Source organism: Magallana gigas, chromosome 7 (assembly GCF_963853765.1).
Source record: "Magallana gigas chromosome 7, xbMagGiga1.1, whole genome shotgun sequence".
Taxonomy (NCBI): Eukaryota; Metazoa; Mollusca; class Bivalvia; order Ostreida; family Ostreidae; genus Magallana; species Magallana gigas.
The window spans coordinates 17,659,767-17,680,143 of NC_088859.1; the positions used below are offsets into that span (position 1 = coordinate 17,659,767).

General features: G+C 33.3%; 2 protein-coding genes across 7 annotated transcripts; one reads left to right on the plus strand and one right to left on the minus strand.

Annotated features, from left to right (window-relative positions):
* Positions 1 to 973: 973 nt before the first annotated feature.
* Positions 974 to 9,964, plus strand: LOC105322365 (uncharacterized). 4 transcript variants are annotated; one of them, XR_004598509.2, is made up of 15 exons: positions 974 to 1,195; positions 2,422 to 2,940; positions 3,432 to 3,561; positions 4,664 to 4,951; positions 5,116 to 5,331; positions 5,448 to 5,516; positions 5,716 to 6,495; positions 6,613 to 6,717; positions 6,826 to 6,942; positions 7,333 to 7,442; positions 7,570 to 7,677; positions 7,904 to 7,979; positions 8,229 to 8,294; positions 9,004 to 9,090; positions 9,354 to 9,407. XR_004598509.2 is itself a non-coding variant. In XM_034458367.2 (15 exons), exons 2-15 carry the CDS (start codon positions 2,437 to 2,439, stop codon positions 9,432 to 9,434), a joined length of 2,724 nt encoding a protein of 907 aa, XP_034314258.2. In that variant the 5' UTR covers positions 974 to 1,195; positions 2,422 to 2,436; the 3' UTR covers positions 9,435 to 9,964. The 4 variants fall into 4 exon arrangements, 3 of the variants coding, with proteins under 3 accessions (XP_034314258.2, XP_034314259.2, XP_011419339.3); XM_034458367.2 differs by having other exon boundaries at positions 8,229 to 8,281; positions 9,354 to 9,964; XM_034458368.2 differs by lacking the exon at positions 974 to 1,195 and adding an exon at positions 1,920 to 2,008 and having other exon boundaries at positions 8,229 to 8,281; positions 9,354 to 9,964.
* A 3,716-nt stretch (positions 9,965 to 13,680) lies between these two features.
* Positions 13,681 to 19,827, minus strand: LOC105322352 (uncharacterized). Of its 3 annotated transcripts, none has more exons than XM_020064765.3 (11): positions 19,753 to 19,827; positions 18,890 to 19,341; positions 18,611 to 18,752; positions 17,504 to 17,770; positions 17,211 to 17,401; positions 17,094 to 17,127; positions 16,107 to 16,181; positions 15,775 to 15,800; positions 15,610 to 15,661; positions 15,020 to 15,160; positions 13,681 to 14,070 (listed from the first exon to the last, which is right to left on the minus strand). In XM_020064765.3, the coding sequence occupies exons 1-10, from the start codon at positions 19,763 to 19,765 to the stop codon at positions 15,021 to 15,023; spliced, it is 1,392 nt and encodes a 463-aa protein (XP_019920324.3). In that variant the 5' UTR covers positions 19,766 to 19,827; the 3' UTR covers positions 13,681 to 14,070; position 15,020. The 3 variants fall into 3 exon arrangements, with proteins under 3 accessions (XP_019920324.3, XP_011419309.3, XP_011419316.3); XM_011421007.4 differs by having other exon boundaries at positions 14,981 to 15,160; XM_011421014.4 differs by having other exon boundaries at positions 13,682 to 14,070; positions 15,102 to 15,160.
* Positions 19,828 to 20,377: the final 550 nt, after the last annotated feature.

Consider the following 20,377-nt stretch of genomic DNA (forward strand, 5'->3'; position numbering starts at 1 on the left):
ATATGAATACACGAAATTACGTCCCCACGAACCTGTAAAATTTAAGTCATCCACGAAAATTGGCCCCCACGAAATTTAATGATTCCACAGTATCACATGAGATTCACTACTTGTTAGAATGTAATGTACATCTACTATCATCAATTCCAAAAGATTTCAGGAAACATTATGTTCCATCAAATGCTTTAAAGTTTCTAAAGAAAATTGTTGACAAAAACAAATTCTGTACTTCTTAAAAAAATTTGTAAATTCTGAACTAGAATAATATGTATGATTTTGTTTGTTCTCCACTAACAAAATAATCTAAAAGAATAAACGAATTGAGTTGAAAATTACAAGAGAGAGAGAGAGAGAGAGAGAGAGAGAGAGAGAGAGAGAGAGAGAGAGAGAGAGAGAGAGAGAGCGCGCATTAATTACATTATAAAAACTTTTTGCATTTTAAATCTAAATTACTTTTAAGAAATTAATATCATTATGACAAATATATTCGATATTTAAATGAAAAAAAAGCAGAAGAAAACTATATTTTGATATCTCGATAGCTTCTCTTTGATATCATGTAGCTAAATGTAATATTCATTCTTATATCTTCAGAATTATAGGTAACGAAATCATGACAGTTGCATAAAAGCAGTTTAGAATAAAGTCGCACGCAAGCACTGAAACTCAATATACCTCCTGCAACTCAACACAAATTAAAGTTAATTTCAATATATACACCTTCATGTCAATGCAAAAATTGGAAGGTGTTTTAAACTTCCTACTGATCAATATTGAGGTCAAATATTGGGTATCAATGATCATCACAGCATGTCAGCATCAACATTAGATTTCCGGGGATTTTTCCGGAGAGAGAGTAGCTTCATTTAAACATAATCGTTTAAAATACACAAACCAGGTCATTTGGGTTTCCCCCTCCTGTTTACCTGAGAAATAAAAATAGATTGGGCCCCAGCCAGGTAGCATTAAGCGGCTCTATAAACAGGGAAGTTGTTTAGTGTTTTTTTCTCTCCTCTTACTTGAGTGCCTGATTTCCACACACGACTCATAATATCGAGTGAATTCTAACTGCACGGATGTGATTTTATGGCTCACAGATAGAGTGACAAAAAAGTTAGAGAGAGAGAGAGAGAAAAAGAGAGGATACAAAACCCCACAACAACCAGTTGTTTTAGACCAACACTGAGAAGTAAAGGTAAGACATTTATATTTCTAGACCACAACCTGTGCAGTTCTTGCAGTTTAATTTTTTGTGTGTTTGTGTGTGTGCTAGACCGTGTCATTAGAGTCAACCGTTTGTTTATTATATATAAACAAGGCTAGTATATAGGTAAAGGTGTTCTGCAAGGACACCAGACATTCGTAGTGATGATACGGTTATCCATGATTAAATACAGAGTCAATGATTTCCATAAACATATCCCGTTCTTTTCGAAAAGTTAATTGTTTTCCGGAACTCCTAAATAAAAAAAATAAAAAAAACCCAGAGACTAACCTGGGAATGCCTGTCTGATATGTGCGAGCGACAGGTCTCGTTCTTTCACCCCTAGTTCACAAGATTTAAAATGAATCTTGCATAGCATATGCAATAAAATTAAAGACCCAGGCCCATCAGGTAATTCATTTACATTCGTCTTTTAACTCATACAGTACGAATTCTAGCTATCACGTGTGACTTCAGTCAAATGCATTGTTGTTTCGATTCTGAGCGATGTAAGCTAGCTACTCGGTCAAAATTTTAAAACGACATTTCACAAACCTAGATTGACGTTCAAAGATAGAATTTACTGAAGCGAGAAATCTTTGCCTGGTCACACTTGGACAAAGGCGGGTCGTAAATTGACCACAGCCATTCAGTTCGTTAATAAATAAATAAAATGCGGTGTGATCTCGTAGATAAACACGATCATTGATGGCGCGTCATAGAAATGATATTCTTAATTAAGTGAAAGAGGAAGCTCTGGGAGGGATGTTTTAGGGAGATAGCGCAAAAGGATGATCAATCTACGTACGTTTGTTTTATTTTTTTTAACATTTTTTTGTTTTAGGAAGTCTGATAAAAATCCACGTGCTTCTAATGTAACTTCTAATTATAATGTATTATAATACATGTATTTCAGGAAACAATTAAGTAGTTGCTCAGGAGGTAGATCGTATCTATCTTGAGGAGTTATCGATCGGTACATAAGATAGTTTGAATTTTTTTTTCGGAGCGTGATAAGAGAAAAACTTCCCTCTAGTTATGGTTTTGTCAAAAGCTGCTTTTACTACATAGCTGTGTTTTCATGAATTTCCTGAAGACCAGGAATCATTTCGTTAATCTAACTGTACCTTTGTACACAGTACCACCAGGAAACTATATCTTAATTCCACGTATTTTAATTATTTATTATTTTGTACGATTTTCATTCTTGTCTCCAGATACATGAATTCACCATGATCGAAGCGGTTGCTCTCTACTTTGTGTCTGAAGACTGCGGACAGTGGGCAAACTTTCTGAAGACGAAACTAGGAGAAAAGGCTTACGATATTCGCGTCCACGAAATCGAGGCTGCATTGGCTTCAGAATGTGAGGACTCTTACAAGGCCAACATTATATTGGCCAGTCCTGCGTTTCTAGAACTACCGAATTACGATCACTTCTGCTCTATTTCAAAACAGCAATCTCTAGTGGTACTCCTAGGTGTCGACGAGTCAGAATTCGAAGCTGCTCTCAAGGAAAGAGAAGCAGATACCATTCTTGGCTTTCCAATATTTGAAACCGAGGCCAACGAGAGTTCGGTGAGATGTCTTCTGGTGGAGATTATTGACCTATACGAAAGAAATGTTCCTACAGAGGACTTCATGCATCATAGTAATGTACCATACGACCTTCTCCCGGCACCCAAACCGATCCCCATATCGTCAAACCAATTACAGAAGTACATTATCAGTGAGAGGGTAGGTTTTGTTGGATGCTTAGTTCATGTAAACTTGCCTGCTATTCGGTTTTTCGAAGCTTTCTGTGGGGGTTTTTTTCTCTCTAAGAAGCATTTATAATAAGTTAAGCTAAAGGAAAACATAAAAAAGGATATTTGTTTGTTTCAAGTGCATTTTCCCCCAGCGTTATCTGAAAAATAGATAAAACATTTTGAAGTGAAGCTCTATTGTTCAGTACCTCTTTCTTAGTACAGTGTTTGATCAGTAAGATGGATATAACTACATGTACATGTATGATAAATCATCGCCTCCTCATCATATGATTTTAAATTGGATGATGATGATGAAGTTGATGATGATGATGATGATGATGATGATGATGATGATGATGATGATGATAATCGATATGCAAATGATTAATATCAGAAGAACGACGGTCATGAAAAGATTGATATTATTCTTGTCGAAGGATCCTAATAGGGCTGTTTCTGATGTATTTTTTATTCGAACAGGACAGCAAATTATACTTAATTATGACGCATAAAGACGAAGAAAATATCCTTGTTCAAGACGAAAATAGGCCAGAGATGTGTGTCCAGTGCAAGTACTTGGGTAACGCTCTATATGAGGCCTCCCTTACAGGTATGTTATTGTTAACGGTCATAGAAAACTCTTTGGTATTAGTATAAAAAGGATGGTGAATTGACTGCGAGTATAAGAAACATTCTGCATGTGTGGGTTAAGTTTCAATGCGGAAGGGGAGGAGTCGATCATCTTCAAGGAACAATAGGTTGGAAATTTGGTCGTCGTGAGTGAAATTTCCGTGCAGAATTAGATTGGTAAATTGCTTCCTATTATGATTTGTCAATGAGTTCTGTTCTATATACATGTATTATTATTATTATTATTATTATTATTATTATTATTATTATTATTATGAGAGAGAGAGAGAGAGAGAGAGAAAGTCCTCATACAATCACAGGTGTCAATTTGGTATTTCTTAAAGAACAATAAGGGTAACTCTAGAAAAGAATGTGGAAAGGGATCCCTAAATTGGACATGAACTTACGTGTAAAATCAGAACAAAGCGAAGACTGAAGTGATTTGAGTATTGAATTTCAATCGCACTCGGTTAGCGTTGGCTCTGAGATCTTATAAGGAATGTCGCATTAAGCATCGTTCATGCCCTATTGAAAGTAATTATGGCGAGATGAAGGTTCTATTCATCACGGTGACAAGCGGTGGTCAAATATAAGGCATTATATTCATTTTCTTATCGCTTTTTCTTCCGCCTAACTACTTCCAAATACTTCCGCATTGAGTCAGCCCCGCCATTGTAGGTTAATACTACAGCTAAGACTGTCTGAACTTCAAAACAAACACGTTTTTTTTCATACCTGCACATTACCCCCCCCCCCCCTCCCCTTACCCTCCAATAAAAAGTATTTCAGATAAAAGCTAAGAGCCATAAATACCTAAATTCTGTTTTCCATCTTTCAATAAGTTTTACAGCTTCGTCAAAAAAGAAATAAATGATTTATTCGTGTGTCTTGATATCCTCTCTGAGATTTTATATTTAAATGAGGGTGCACTTTACTCTCTATTTTGCCTGCCTTTAAAAGTCTACCCGTATATTATATCCTAATATATTTAAATCGTTAAGCCCCGTACATATTGATAGTTTTACATAAACAAAATTCAACGTTAAAATTTTTTTAAACTTTTAAATGCAATATTTTTTTAGATGATTTCAATAGATCACAGTCGCTGAGGATAGTAACAACAAAACGAAGAAATGTTGCGACCGTGCAGATCGAACCCAAAACTGACCAATCAGCAGGCGACAAACTATCCCAGATCCAGGAGCTTCTGCACGCGGAGCTAGAACCACTGACAGTGTTATGCAAGGCTCTCAGACTCCCGGAAGTATCAGTCTCCTGTTTGGACAAGTTTTTAGCGGACAAATGTTCCAATTTCAAAATGTTTGATGCACTGAAAAGTCTGTCCTTAGGGGATAATCTAGCTGAAAAACGTAAGAGTCTTATTCGCTCTTAATCTCCTTTTGTATGAAGAGCCGACCTACTATTATATTATTTAAGAAACTTCCTTCTGATCCTCTCGTTAGTTTGCCTGTTAAATATTACTTTTCTTCAGAAATCTGAGTTATATTTTTTTTTATCTTCCTTTATTTTACAGATTCGGAAGAAAGTAACTGGCCAACTTTATTACATTTCGGCGCCGAGCTTGGTCTGAGCTTATTTTGTGATGAACTGATAAAGGTCCCAGGAATGGACAAAATATGCCATGTGACAAACTCTCAGGACGAGACACCTGGTCAGTTGGCGCGAAATCGCGGCTTCCTGAAATTAGCAGAAAAACTGGACATGCTTACTGTTACCCAGCGAGATAAGCGTTAGTGTCAGCTTGTTAAACTGCTTTATACTCAGTATTTATGGCTTATATCAAATACCGGTACTATGCTCGTACATGTACATCGGGCCATTCACAAATGCTCTCTTACATTTCAGGAAGTTCTCCAGCTAATAAGGATAGCGGAATCAGTGACAGTTTTGATCATATGTCTGTCGCCAGCTCGTGTAAGCATCAAGCAATCAATTATTTCCACTAAAATTCTTTTCCGTTAATATCATTAGCAGTAATAAATTTTCAAATTTAAATTCAAGATCATGTTCCATATCCATGAATATAAGCTTCAAACTACACCAATATAAGAGTTCCAAAAACAAAACGTTTTTTAATATCTTGTTTTACTAAGCATAAGTTTATAAATTTTAGATTCACCTTCTGGTCGTACTGTGGATAGTTTACTGGAAGATGACGCATATGAAATGCCCCCTCCAACACCCCATCAGTCCTCACAATACTACGTAAACAGTAACCAGGCAAAAGTTCACCACGCAGACGACGTGTTTGGTTTACAGACAGCAGACGACGGAGAGGACGAAGTTGCGCCGCCACCTCCCCCCAAAATGAAGTCCACCCCTGCTCCTTGTAAACCAGTCCCTCGACCGCCTGTTCAATCGGAGAGATCTTCCATAGACTCAAGTTCTGGGGATTCTAGAATGTCCATCGATTCTAGATATTCCACCGATTCTAGAACCACATTAACATCGGAAACTTCCATGGAGTCGGTAACCACTCTAGATTCGGGAAAATTATCCGCAGATTCAGGTGACATCTTGTCCAGCGACAGCAGTGACGATACGACGATAGCAGACTATGTAGACATGGCAACTACCTCAAATTCCTACATGGACATGAGATCGGTCCAAAGGAACGGAAGTAAAACTAAACCCACACCTCCTATAGTTCTTCCAAAACCAAATCGGTCGTCTGATGCAAGTGTAGGTTCAACAAAAGAGGACGCAGCCGAGAGCCTCGCGACTTTCGACGATGAGTTGGATTCAGGACCGACTGGTTCGGAGTATATGCCCATGAAAGAAGTACATGTACCACCCCATCACCTCAAAAAGTCTCATTCAGAATCTGTTGTGAATGTACCCAAACAGCTTCCGATCCCAGATTCAGAGGATTATGTCAATCCAACATCAGTTTGTAAGAGCATACATAACGCCGATTTACTAATGAAAAAACGTTTCGGAAAACACATAAAAACTTTAAAAAGAATAACTTTTTGATACTAAGAATTAATTTATATTTGTTTGTTTTCAGCTCCTAGAATTTCTCCTCGAACATCGCTGATGTCACCGGTACATAATGTCCATTCCACCTCCGATTTGAAACAAGATACACATGGACATAGACCAAGCTACCTACGTGAGTTATTTTGCAACTTAACATACAAGTTGAGTTAAGTCTTACCTTGAAAAATTAACTTGTAGGATGTTTTTAAGATCTTGGAATAAAAAAATCATAATTTATTAGCATTTGGAGGAAGCCACGAAAGCAGGTTTCATGAATTTACTTCAACACCAGTACCTCACGAGAGGGCCATGTCTGAAAGTGATACAAGACATCATGGAGGATTCCATCAACGGATAGGTATGGAGATGAACAGACTCTATCAAAATATTTTGATTTCCTGGCCCCGGGGCCATGAAACTTAGACGAGCTTACTTATGATCTAAGTCTCACTTTTACAAAAGGAACATATAGTGGAAAAGTGAGACTGAGATCAAAAGTGAGCTCGTCTAAGTTTTATGGCCCCCAGGACCGTATCCTAACATGAATTCGTGGCACAGTTCGTAGTTTCTAGAAAAGTCTTTTTAACTATGATCTTTTGACACGTGACTGGTCGTGCATGCTTTGATTTCATAGAATAGTTACTAATATAGCGTTTCTAATAAAGTATCTTTTTTATCAAAATTAACTAAATTATACTTCAAGTGTAAATAAAATTGACGAATAAAACTTTGCTTTACCTTCATGAAGGTTCTCCTGTATCTCCACTGGCCCAAGGGCCACTGTCGGAGAAAGCCCACCACTACAAGAGAAGTAGCAGTGTTCCCAAGAAATGCGTTTCTGATGACGACATGTCCTTGGTAATGATTAAAAAGTGCATTGTTTTATACTGCGATGATTTTTTTTTTCAATTCTGAATGATGATGTAAAATGAATATCTTAGTACTATTTTTTAATTTCTTTCTTTCTGTTTTCATCTTTTTTTAGAATAGAGGTCAAGGATTTTTCAGCAAATTGAAATCTAAAATGGGGGGCAAAGGAGGGAGGAAAATGTCTTGTCCACCAGAGGCAATTAAGGAGAGCTTGGATAAATTTGTAGGTTCATTTTTATATTTGTTGTTATGTCTCTGAAATTCTAGGTAATAAATACATGTACTCAATAGAATAATATGATAATAGAATTTAATTTAGAACAACGTCAGGATATGTTATTTGATATTAAGATTTTAAAACATACTGTAATTCTAAAGACTATGTTAAAAAATGCAGTCTCTTTGGAGTTTGATCGATAAATTTTAAAATGTTGACATTTGTTTAAAAGAACCAAAGAAACCAACAATTGTTGAGGCCATCCGACGAAAATAGAATGTCGAACGCCAGTACATCCAGCTCATCGAGTGAGTACGATTCATAGCTTCAAAGTTATTCATAAAAAAGGAAATATATTTTAATCATTTACTTGTACTTGTACGTGTATATATTGGTTTTGTTTTTAACGAAAACAATTGTTAATTTGAACAATTTAATTCAAGATCATTGTAATTCAAATACTATAGCAAAGAAGAAGTTAAGTAAGTCATTTGCTTATTTATTCTTAGTTCTTTATTTCATACATAAGTCTTTTTTTTATCTCTTTGTTTCTCAAGGTCATTCAAGTTATCACGAAGGTCAAACCCACGATGAATCGGGTGCAGGAGAGGTAAATTCATAACGTAGGCATGCTTTTAGATACTTAATTTAGAAATTGCAAAGTAGCTAGTAATTTTAGTACATTACTTTAACTACTAACACTGCACATACATCACCTATATGTTTCTTTTGGAAATCTATTTAGCAAACCATTGATTGTTTTATAAATGCAGCATTTATGAAATATGAATGAGGAAATATTTTGTTTTCAAGATAAAGTTAAATTTAATCGGAAAGGACCCTTATAATGCACTTGAATATCACTTTTAAAACACTTAACAATGGTTAATGGATGTTACAGCACGCAGTAACATTTAGCAGAAACCGTTTGTTTGCGACTTTCTCATTTATTACATGTAGTAAATTTTACTGTGGCTGATTTCAACCAAATTACAATTTACTTCCTTCTAATAAAACGGGGGTTATGTTGTGTTCGCCTTCCTTCATGTCTGAATGAACCGCTGTGATCAAGTCATGTCTGGGTTTTCTTATTCATTTACAAGGAAGTAATTCATTTTAAGTGCGAGTTTTTATCAATATAAGTAGATTTAGACGAGTAAAATGAACAAGAAGTAATTACATAACTTAGTAATTCTATAGTCACTGCACACACACTGTATAATATCCATTTACATGTATTAAGTTGTATTGTTTCAATTTATTCATGAAAATATTCTAAAACGTACATATTAAAACAATTTTTTAAAAATCCATTCAATTTGATTGTTGAAGGAGGGTGAGGTTCAAGTAAGGCAGAAAAATACAAAGAAAGGGCTTTTTAGAGGTAAAAAGAAGGATGGAAGGCATGAATCTACTGCAGTAAGTATTTGTTTAAACAATTACGCATACTTCAACATCACTGCTACGTACTTAATTAACTGTACATAAAACAATGTTCAAAAATATTAATAGAAATTATTCATGTAGCACCAACTGAGCATTGGCTCTATGCTGACCAGGTTTATACGTTTGATGTGGTTTTGTTCGATTTTAGTCAATAGATAGGTACATGCAGTCACTACATTCCTCAATACTGGTTAAAACTGCCAATTATTTTTAAATAAAAGCAATTTTTTTTCCAGAGAAGGAAGTCTGTCAGAATTGATAAAATGAAAAAGGACAAAAATCTACAATTGTTGGAGCTTCCTGCTAAACGCAAATAATTGATATTTCTACAAAGTGTGATGTGCAATATTATATAAGTAACAATACTTCTACAATTTGAATAAATATGAAAACCTACAACTCCTTGGAGACAACTCTAGTTCTCCAGCTTAGTCATTTTTTATGGTAATGATTTGTACATATCACTTTTTTTATATATTTCTACAAAGCATTAACATAACCAAGTAAACGTGATATTTAATGTGCGTCATGATGATGATGATGATTGTGGTTAAGATGATGATGATATGTGTGATGTGTGAACAGCATTACTTACTTTGTATGTGATGATGTAATATTTATTTTTAACTAAGACTGTCAACTAGTATCTCTCTACAATGATTATATCCGTCATGTATATATTATTTTTATTTACGCATATGATGTTGTTTATGTTGTGATTATGTTGTGTTATGAACAATGCAGAGTAATCATTTTTCAAACATGTAATATTGTCTGCAGCCAGTCATATTTCATCACCTAATGTTCGCTATTTTTGTAGCGTAATAAAACTACGAAAGAAAAAATGCGACAGAGTGATATTTTGTTTTTCTTTTCTTGAAATTTCAATACAATCGTGATCGACCATAAACATTTTAAAAAGATCTAAGCACCCCCAGTAAGAATAAATTCATATTGTTAACATACTAATGTGTGTATAGGTATATTGCCATTTAACCTTTACATACATGTAGAATAGAGTGTGCGTCAATAAATAAGGAAGATATATAATTATATAGTTAAACTGTAACTGGTTGTTTCTTCGTCATAAACTTTCGATAATGTTAAAATATTTCCTTACCTTAAAATTCACGAGAGAGAAATGAATTTTGATCTCTGTGCTTCAAATCTGGCATTCTCTTCTTTTGTACCGAACTCTCGAGAATCAAAACCTCGCGATATGAGAATCACATTTACATCTTTAACACATGGTGCTATGTGTATAGCAAAGAAATAGTTTCTATCTATATCACTGCGCATTATCTTTGTCTTTGTCTTTGTCATTATCTTTGCTTTAAACCCGATGGGAAGGGTAACAAAAATGATTAAAATCTTCATTACATGTGTCATACTTACACATATGAATCGTTTATCATAAGCTTTTGATAAGTAACAACAAGAATGAAAACATTTAAACAATATCAGTTTAATTAGCATTAGTTGAAATTTTTTTGCAAAATAAGTACTATGTTAAAATACATGATTCCTCAAACTCAATTTTCTTTATTCGATTGTTTTTCAGTATTTTTGATTTAATGATTGACAAACAACATACACAACATTTCTACAGTTTTAACGCCAGTTTTAACTTCAGTGCAAAAAGAAAACAAATCATAATTGATCACCAAAACTATTTCCAGATTTCTGGTTTCTTAATTCTTGACTTATTTACTGTTGCCATAAATTTGGAGATTTCTTTTATCTATTTCAGCGAACTTGAGGCAAAAATAAGGATGCCTCAACGAAAGTCCCTTTTCTGTTGTTTTCCTTGTAACTTATTTTTCTCAAGATCAACTTAAAAGGGTCATTCCTCTTTCCAAAGGGACAGAGTTAAGAAGGAAAGAAATTAGATGGGAATGATAAAAAGGCTTCTATAAAGAGCCTGTGCGATCCAAACTTTTACAGTTTAGCTTCCTGATATTTAGTCAAGTTTGTTCAACCCATGACTCTAACGGACCAGGAAGGAGTCATAATGAGGGTTCATACTAGTAATAATTACAGAAAACAACTTTTGGGAATCTAGGGTTAGGGGTCCTCGACACCCCATATCTTTAACGTTTTATGACAGTACGTCACAGCATAGCGATTTCTACCCAGTGTGCAACTGTTCATATTTCCAAATATGGATGTCTTTTTCAGTACAGAATTGGGTATAACATTAAACTGCTACTGACCATCAGATACGTACCGAGTCCAAATAGACAAGGTACTTTGTTTTTATGAACATTGATACCTTTTTTATAGAAAAAATTTGTTTTTCTCGAAAATTAAAGTTTTAATGTCATTTTCAAGTCAAACGCATGCTAGGAATATATATATATATATATATATATATATATATATATATATATATATATATATATATATATATATATATATATATATATATACACGATTTCTTAGAAATCTAAGCAATCCTCATCAATTTTCTCCAGAAAACTTTACCATGAAAAATGTGTTAGCACTACAAACCAGATTATATGTTCATGTATATTTTTGCATTAAGGCTTGATAAAAATAAAAAAAATGTACTTTTCTTAGATCTGAAAAGTTCTTCTTTTAGTGAGTATAAAACGTTTACGTTTTCCATTTCTTCCTGGACCTGACGAAAATCAGGTTTTCCCAGGTATTTAACGCGGAACATGAAATCAAATCCGTAAACAAAATCATCTTCCACTTATCACTCTTACACTTTATTTCCCTGTCCTGAATGCAAAGTGTAAGACTTCAGTTTTCTACTCCAGAGATCGATATGCATGCTCACGTGAAAGTGGTTTTAATTACTTCACATGATGTTTACAAACATCTTATAGAATCCCATGTCATGCACGATAAGTGATGATATTTCCGCATTTCAATATTTAGCCGAGAAATCAATAAATACACAAATGTTAAGTAATTGTAGGTCATGGAGGATAGAAATAGTCATAGTCAGCGATCAAATGTTTAACAAATTGCATCTACATTTTATAAGAATAAGATCAGAAATTTTAGCAGTTAATGTAGTTATTGAAAAGATTTTCAAAGATGTTCTTTTCAAATCTATTTTATGTCTTCCTTCCTGCAGTTGCAGCTATCTGGGGAATCCAATCCTGGGTTTAAACAATTTGGAAAAGTATACTATAAATGTGTTGTTTTTCGTTTCGTTGCAGAGGTTCTTGAGAGAAATATTTAATAAAAAGACAGCAGTATAGTTTATCTGGCTTATTATTTATCATAACCTCTTTGAAAAATCATGCAGCCCTTTATTTTTATTTTTTATTGTCTTTGAATGGTTTGGCCGATTCTAGCTGAAAATAACAGGTTGCACCAGGTAATTCTTAAAACCTTTTTAGCAATACAATGCATTGAAAACAAATGATATCTTTCTCCGGTGCATGATGAAGGTGGAAAAAACAAAACAAATGTCCTTTACAAAATTTAGATTATTGAGAATCAAAATTTGTGGTCATGTTGTATATTTTATTTGATAAAATGAAATATTTCGGAAAGGACACAAAGCTCCTTGTCAATAATAGGGCATTTAGTTCAACAAAGTGTAAGAATAGAAATGCTTGTAGTTTCAAGGTCTTTGTTTCAATGCTTCTATTTATAAATATTTGAACAAGGAAGCAAAATAATCATTTTTTACTTTAAATTCCCACGCGTATATATAAAGACTTAATTCCCAGAAGGAGGAATAAATAGGCCTAATTAAAATAGTATCAACAAGAGAATGAATGAGTTTGAACGTGAGCATACAGAGACGCTTGGCTATTTTGTACCATGCAAATATCCAAAGATACGTCTCTTGTCAACAAAATCATAGGCAATTAACAAGGCTATGATTGAGGGTTTTGTCCATGGATGTAGAAAAGCTGAACAACCGAGTGTAAATAGTTTGATTTGCAATTATAATTATATTACCAAACTGTACACGTATAATCAAGAAGAAAAAACCCTAACTCTTTCATTGGGTACGAAAATGAATGGTGGTATTGATGTGGTTTAGTAAAATCATGCAAAGAGATTTAGCTTGGAGATGATTATGTTGGATCTAATACTACTAAGAGCAGTAGAACAATATAGATACTGTAGTCGTTTGATTCCCTCTTACATATATTTTACACGCCGATAGTAAACCGAGAGTAAACTCCCAAACAAATATCTTGAACTTTTATCCATGCGGGATCGCATCCCCAGAAAGTTAGCATTTATACATGAATTATCGATTAATCAAGCCTGTGACTTGTCCCCGCCACTAATACTGGCAACCGTGGCGTTTGACATGTGCATGCACAAACCACACCTCCATAAATAAGGAACTGAAAAATAGGAGGGGGCCAAGTTGTAAATTTTGAATTTATTGGGTGGGTGTAAATACAAAATCTACTAGTTTAAAACATTTTGTAAATTTTGTATTTACACCCACCCAGTAAATTAAAATATCACACCATAACACAGCTACGAAAATAATTTCATATAATTTTTTTTTATGTTTTTATTGTTCTTGTATCGATACGTTGTCATGCCGTTTCCTCAATGACTTGTATCAGTACATGCCACATCGTATTTTAAAACACTAGTACTATACCACTTTTCTTCCGTTCATTTTTTGAATCAAAACATGATTCTCACACATCGTTGAATTCTGTTGAGTCCCTTTAAACACGCAGGGTTTTCTATAATAGTCAGTTTGGTTAAAAAATATCACTATCATATTGACACACTGTTTATAGAGTCTTTGATTTTGTCCTTCTTTATATGAAACTACATAAAGCAACACACTCTGCAAGCAGTTCAAGCCAATCATCAGAAAACATAATAGCTTTTAATAGTCAGTGAGAATCGAAGCGCTGCTCAGATCAAGTCCCCTCTTGTATTTCCTGGAAGGGACAGTCTTTCTCTCTCTCGGAGACTCAATCGTCTTCCTGACTGCAAAACACAATAATGACAAAAATAAGTTGCATTTATGATACTAGTAGATTGAATAAATAAATGTCACAAAAACAGATGAAGCAATGCAGTTAGTACAAGACAAACGGTAATAAATCGACCGTTCAGAAATTGATAGAAGTACTGCGTCATATATATGGATAATTTCTCCCGATTTTGGTGTTAATTCTAATAATGCTAGTCAGAGATTGTTGTGTCAAACAATCTATATAACAATGTGCCTAGAGTTATGTCAGTACCAAGGTGGCATTTTTGCATCCGCTGAAAATGCAGTTTCGTAAAGTTTCATATATATATCAAACAACAAACAATTGCTTATGAAGCACTTTTGTTTTTAGAGTATCCCACCTAACAAATGAAATATAAAATTTAAAAGTTTGAATTCTATGGGAAAAGGACCAACATTTCCATAGAGAGGAGTGATCATTTCTACAAAAAAAAACTGAAAAATCTGTAGGATTTCTATAGAAAACTCAATGGATTTCTTAATTCTATATGAGTTTTGTTCACATTCTACAGGATTATATATCCATATGGAAAGTACTCAAATCCAATAGGATATTCTTTATATCCTATAGGTAAATTGTTTTTTCTAATAGAAAAAACACTCTTCCATCTTTAATAATCTATTAAATTTGAATATCCTACCAGGCAAATGGGATGCATGTTCAACAATAACAAAAGTGGCTATTAACTCCTCTAAGTAATGGTGAAAAATGACAATAACAAACCGTGAACCATCTCAAAAATCCATAAAACAAAATACAAATTCAAAACAGTGCAACACGGACCTCCAAATAGATAGAGGTAGGATCATGTGTCTAGGTCTATCGAATTAATGATTTTTTTGTTGTTGAAAAATTGCATCTTGAGCGGATAACAAGGATACATTGGCACAGGCAAAATTTTTCGGTACAGTGTTATATACTTCATGCAATTTTGTATTTTCCTCTGCTTTTCCTTCTTAAATTTTTCTTCAGTGTCTTTAAAACATCCAGAAAGAAACTTGCATGATTTTTTCCTGAGCTGTCCGTGGAGTCACTGTCATTACTTCCGTGTATTCCACTGTCTAAAACAGGTAATAAAAGAAATCCTCAGGTACACAAATGTTGGCCAGGTCAGTAGTACAATGTAATTAGAAAAAGCATATTTATTTTGAAAATCTTAATTATCCTTTTTCATCAATGGCAAAATTTTCATGTCTCTGTCGGTGACGATGAATCACTAATTATACGTATTATGATTGTGCGGTCAAAAGAATTTGATTTTTTGTTTGATTTTTATGGTTGGATTTAATGGGATATTTTTCAATAGAAATGGCACATTTTGTTGAGAAAATCAAACTCAAACTTTGAGACCTTATATCTTTTAACGCATTGTTATATTTTAACTTTGACATCTTAATTTTTCGTATTCCTTTAAAAAATCAATTTCTCAAAAAAAAATATTATAACTAAAATATCAACACTATCTAGACCTCTTTCCAATTCAAAATAAAAACTATTATCGATGACATACCTCGGTTGAGACACTTGGGTGGGGCAGAACGACGTCTGATAGATTTAATATACTGCAAAAAAATCACGTTTGGAGATACTTATTTTGAAATAAAAAAAAAAAACTGAAATAAACTTTCACTCATATCTCTTTGCGTGAAAAGGAAATAAATTTAGGACTATTTACCCTTCTTTCAGGAAAATCATTCCGTTCTAACATGAAAAAAAAACAACAACAGAATATGAAAATGGAATCGTACTTTTTAATCGTTGATCATGAATTACAATATAACAGGGTGTTTTTTTTAATTAAATAAAATGAATCATTACTTGAATAGAAATATTACGAATACTATGAAAATGGAATCGTACTTTTTAATCGTTGATCATGAATTACAATATAACAGGGTGGTTTTTTTAAATTAAATAAAATGAATCATTACTTGAACCGAAATATTACGAATAATATATAGAGTTTAAAACATTTGAAGTTAAAAAAAAAGTTGAAGTTACATATACCAGTTCTGTGGTCTTCTACGTTGAAACTACATGTAAGGTACGCAGAAAACTCTGGCTCAGGTTCGTCTTCAATCGCTAAAAAGGAATTGCTAATATCAGTAATTTCGCTGTTTATTATGCGTTTCACCCTTTTACAGTCTTGTTCGTTAACTTAATACATGTACTTATCAATGCATTGAATTTTGAATATAAAATAATTTTTAAAACAGATAAGTACTGTAGAAATCATTCTTTTATATTTTACATTTACTGTAATTTCCTTTTTATACGCGAGGGTTTTTTTTATTTCCGCGTAAAATAACGAGAAGCACTCCTCGCGGAATTTAAAACATCGCCACTATTTCTTAAGAGTTGTGAGCTATAAGAAATATGAATAATGTTTCGCATTCGCGATTCTATATTCTTCTCGATTTGATAAGAAACAGCGAGATAGCGGAATTAAGTATTTGCAAAATGTAGAGAATTTACAGTATCGTGATATTTCCATATCACTGGTGTTTTTTTTATTATTTGTTCGTTACGTGTTTTATACATGTTCGCGACTATCTGGTAAAGATAGGTCATTTCAAAGTGTCAGTATACAAATGATAACATTTTATCATTTGCTTGTCATCACCTTTAATGTATTTGATTAGACATGTACAGACAAGTCAATTCTTATCCACTAAAAAGATAAAGTTAACCTTGAATAGTATTGTGATTAGAGGAGGGGATTTTTTTTAGCTTTTAAATTCAGAGGTATGTAAAATGATCATGACACTTTCTATATCTGATAAATGTAATATTTGCGTTCAAATTTTATCAGTGTTATCACATAATGTAAACTTTTGGCTATATAGACAAAGGTGATGATCTAACCCGGGCCAAGAGATGTCAGGGGACGAAATCTCTGAAAATATCATCAGATGGCATCTAGTGCAAGATCTGAACACCATATGAGGGAGAGTGAATGACTGAGAACTCCTTTTTAAAGAAAAAACCACTTACGTAATTCTTCATAATGAGATGCCCTTTTTGTATTCTGGAAATATTAAAAGAAATAAAAATTGATTTGTTTGACAAAAAATCAATCAAGCTCTTTTTTTCTGAATCATAGCCCCATACCTTAATATCTTCTGCCAACACAGTGTGGCCTGCCTCTGATGCTATTTCGCTCGGAGTTTGATTGTCTTTGTTTATCATCTCTCTTGCTGATTTGTAACCCGGATATTTCATCAACGTTTTACAGAAATCACTTAATCCGTATTTGGCAGCGAAATGAAGAAGTGTGGGATACAAACTAAGTGCTCTATCAGCTGATAAAAAGTAGCAACACACATTTAAATTGCCATCCATTTTTTTTATATGATCATATTTTCAATGATAACTGATTCTTTAATTTTGGTTTTAATACTAACCAAAAATAGGTGAATCATCTTCTTGCTCGTTTTCCACTGCTGCTAGTGGAAACAGGGTTTTCCAGTTTGTAAACTTTTCAGCTAGAATTAAATCTAAAGCTTCTAGATCATCCGTTTTCATCGTAGAACACAGAAAGTCAACGGGGCTAATGACGTCATCCAATATTTCTGAGAGCAATTGCATTTTTGATCTAATAATAAACGATGTCTTCCCTAATGATTTATTTTTTACCAAAACCTCAACTGTGACTTCTCCGTCCAACATTCCTAAAAGTAATAAAAATTTATCATTATTGTGTACTTGCGTGTTTTTATAGCTCCTTTTTAGCTTACCTGGGCTGAAGGTTTAAATAAGTTTTACCGATCACCTGATGTTTCTCGTCCTTCCGTCTGTTTGTTTGTTCGTCCGTCTATAAACTTTTTATATTTTTTTCTTTTTCTGAAATAACTGGGCCAAATTTAACCATACTTATACAAATTATTCTTATGAGATTGGATTTGTAAACTATTAAAAATGCGCTAAATCCTTTTCAAAAGGGAGATAATCTTAAAACAGTGAAAATAGGTGTATGTATTAAAAAAAAAATTTCTCAAGAACCATAGCACCAAAAGTGCCAATATTTGCACAAAGCTCGTATAAAAAGCAAAAATTGTTAAAACTGTAACCTTCGTGCCACAATTAATCTATGGCCAAAAGAAAGGTTAAAAGTTTAACGGAGAAATATATCGGGAAAATGTTTTTAAATCTTTTTCTCAAGAACTACAATCCTACAATTTGTGTAATTACTATGAAGCATCTTGAGATAAATTAGATAAACGTTTATATAAAGTTAATGATTATTAATTTTCCAATTTTGAGGGGTTTTCTTTTATATATTGACACATAGAATGATAAGATGGGTAAGTTGATGCATGTCTAGATAAGCAGGCTAATAAATGTATGGCAATTTTCGTGAGTTTAAACAATAATTTAGAAAAGTATCATATTTAAAAGATGTTCAGGTGAGCAATTTGCTTCCTTTTTGTTTATATCTACATACACATAGAATGCTATGATGTTACTAACCCTCTACAAAAACAATACATCAATAAGTCACTTTGCCTTACCTTCAGGGCAAAACTTAAAAGATCTGTCGTTTAGTTTGATGACAGACACTGTTCTGCATCCACCATGTTGGTGACGGAGATTTACGTTTAAATGGTGCTCGTTTTCTGGTTTCTTTAATGTGATGACTATTTCATCCTTTGCCTAAAATTATGGAGTCGAATATATGGAGTAGTATTTTTTTCATTTCTAAATATATCTCTATGGTTTCTGAAAAACAGTTTCATTTCATATCAAAATGATAATGACTTAACCATTTGAAAACAAAATATCAAAATTACCGTCCAAATTCTTTTGGGTGTCAACTTGAAATTCACTAGTGATGGAAGTTGAGGGGTGTTCATATTTGTCATATTAAAGATCTCAAAACACTTTTGTGAAAACTTGTCATCAGTTTCATCAGTTGTAAAACATTTCCACTGCAAAATTCCAGGGCACTGGTACTCCAGTATTCGTTGCGTGCTTTTGTTTTGTAACTCAGGAGCTTCATGGTGAAGCAAGATTTTGTATTGGAAACCACGCGTCACTTCTTGTAGACAAAGTCTTGCACGATTTTCTAGTTCTTCTAACATTTCAGGAGTTAAAATAAGAACGAAAATTAAGTTGTGTCTTGGAGATCGTCTTAAACTTATATTGTGTTTCATGACTGTGCAGTTGAAACTTTTGGAGAAAGATGCAATGAGATCACATATACTCTCGCCATCGTCTGCATAGTAAAGGACGACTCCGTTATCTATAACGTAAGTACCATGTTATATATTTAGTATGCTTTTATTAATCTCTTCATAATTTTTTCTAAGGATCAAGTTTCTCGTACATGTAGACATTGAGAAGCGTGAGGTTGTGTTTAATACTGATATTAACGTTGACAATAAATCCCTATACAACAAAGAACGTTTCTAATTATGTTTTGATTGAACTATGCTAATCTTATCTACATTTCTTAAGCCACTCTTAAATGTTTTCATTGTCTGTTCCAAGTGAATAATTTGAATATTGGATATACATTGTGCATGTACTGATTTTTTGTAAATTAACAGTCTTTAAGTAATTCACTGCAATGCCATTCTCTCTCTCTCTCTCTCTCTCTCTCTCTCTCTCTCTCATTATTTTTATTAATAATTTTTATTAAAGTAATACTTACTTTTATGATCCATGTTGTGATATGTAGTCTATATGGCCATAACAGCATGTTTTATTGTGATAAATCAAGATAAAGTTTAGAATATCTATTTGAGATAACATGTAATAAGGGAAAACACCATTTATATCCACCTAAAACCCAGATAAAGTGTTTATTCAGGTGGTCATTTTTCTAGTTTTATTTTTAACAATGACATGGGATACATTGAGATCTTAGTGTGGATGAAAGTCATAACTTACAATGAAATATGATCTCCGATTTAAGATGTTCAACTTGAACAACGTTTGACCATAAAATGCATTCTATAAAGTCTTACAAATATAAAATAAGATTGTTAAAGCTCCAGTAGATTTTAAATTTATGATCTTGAAGTTTAACAATGATTAACAATGTGATGAAAAACTACAAACGTTTTAAATATTGTTGATTCTGGAGAACGATTTTTCACAATATGGAGGTGTTCTATCCCTTTTTATTAACTCTGGAATCAAGTAAATAATTTTTGTTTTGCTTAATCTAAAAGTATTTTCATGTAAGGTCTTTTGTGTTATAATCTACCTAACGGCGCACATTTAAAGACACGTTCAGGCAAGTGTACGTTATTGTTTTTTACAATGATAACATA

Excerpts from the sequence above, each read along its gene's own strand:
- LOC105322365 (XM_034458367.2), top strand. The coding sequence starts at position 2,437 with ATGATCGAAGCGGTTGCTCTCTACTTTGTGTCTGAAGACTGCGGACAG. Across the intron at positions 6,496-6,612 it reads TGTCAATCCAACATCAGTTT|CTCCTAGAATTTCTCCTCGA; the intron begins GTAAGAGCATAC and ends GTTTGTTTTCAG. Across the intron at positions 6,943-7,332 it reads AGGATTCCATCAACGGATAG|GTTCTCCTGTATCTCCACTG; the intron begins GTATGGAGATGA and ends ACCTTCATGAAG.
- LOC105322352 (XM_020064765.3), bottom strand. Across the intron at positions 17,402-17,503 it reads AGATGATTCACCTATTTTTG|CTGATAGAGCACTTAGTTTG; the intron begins GTTAGTATTAAA and ends ACTTTTTATCAG. Across the intron at positions 16,182-17,093 it reads ATCTCATTATGAAGAATTAC|CGATTGAAGACGAACCTGAG; the intron begins GTAAGTGGTTTT and ends ATTCCTTTTTAG.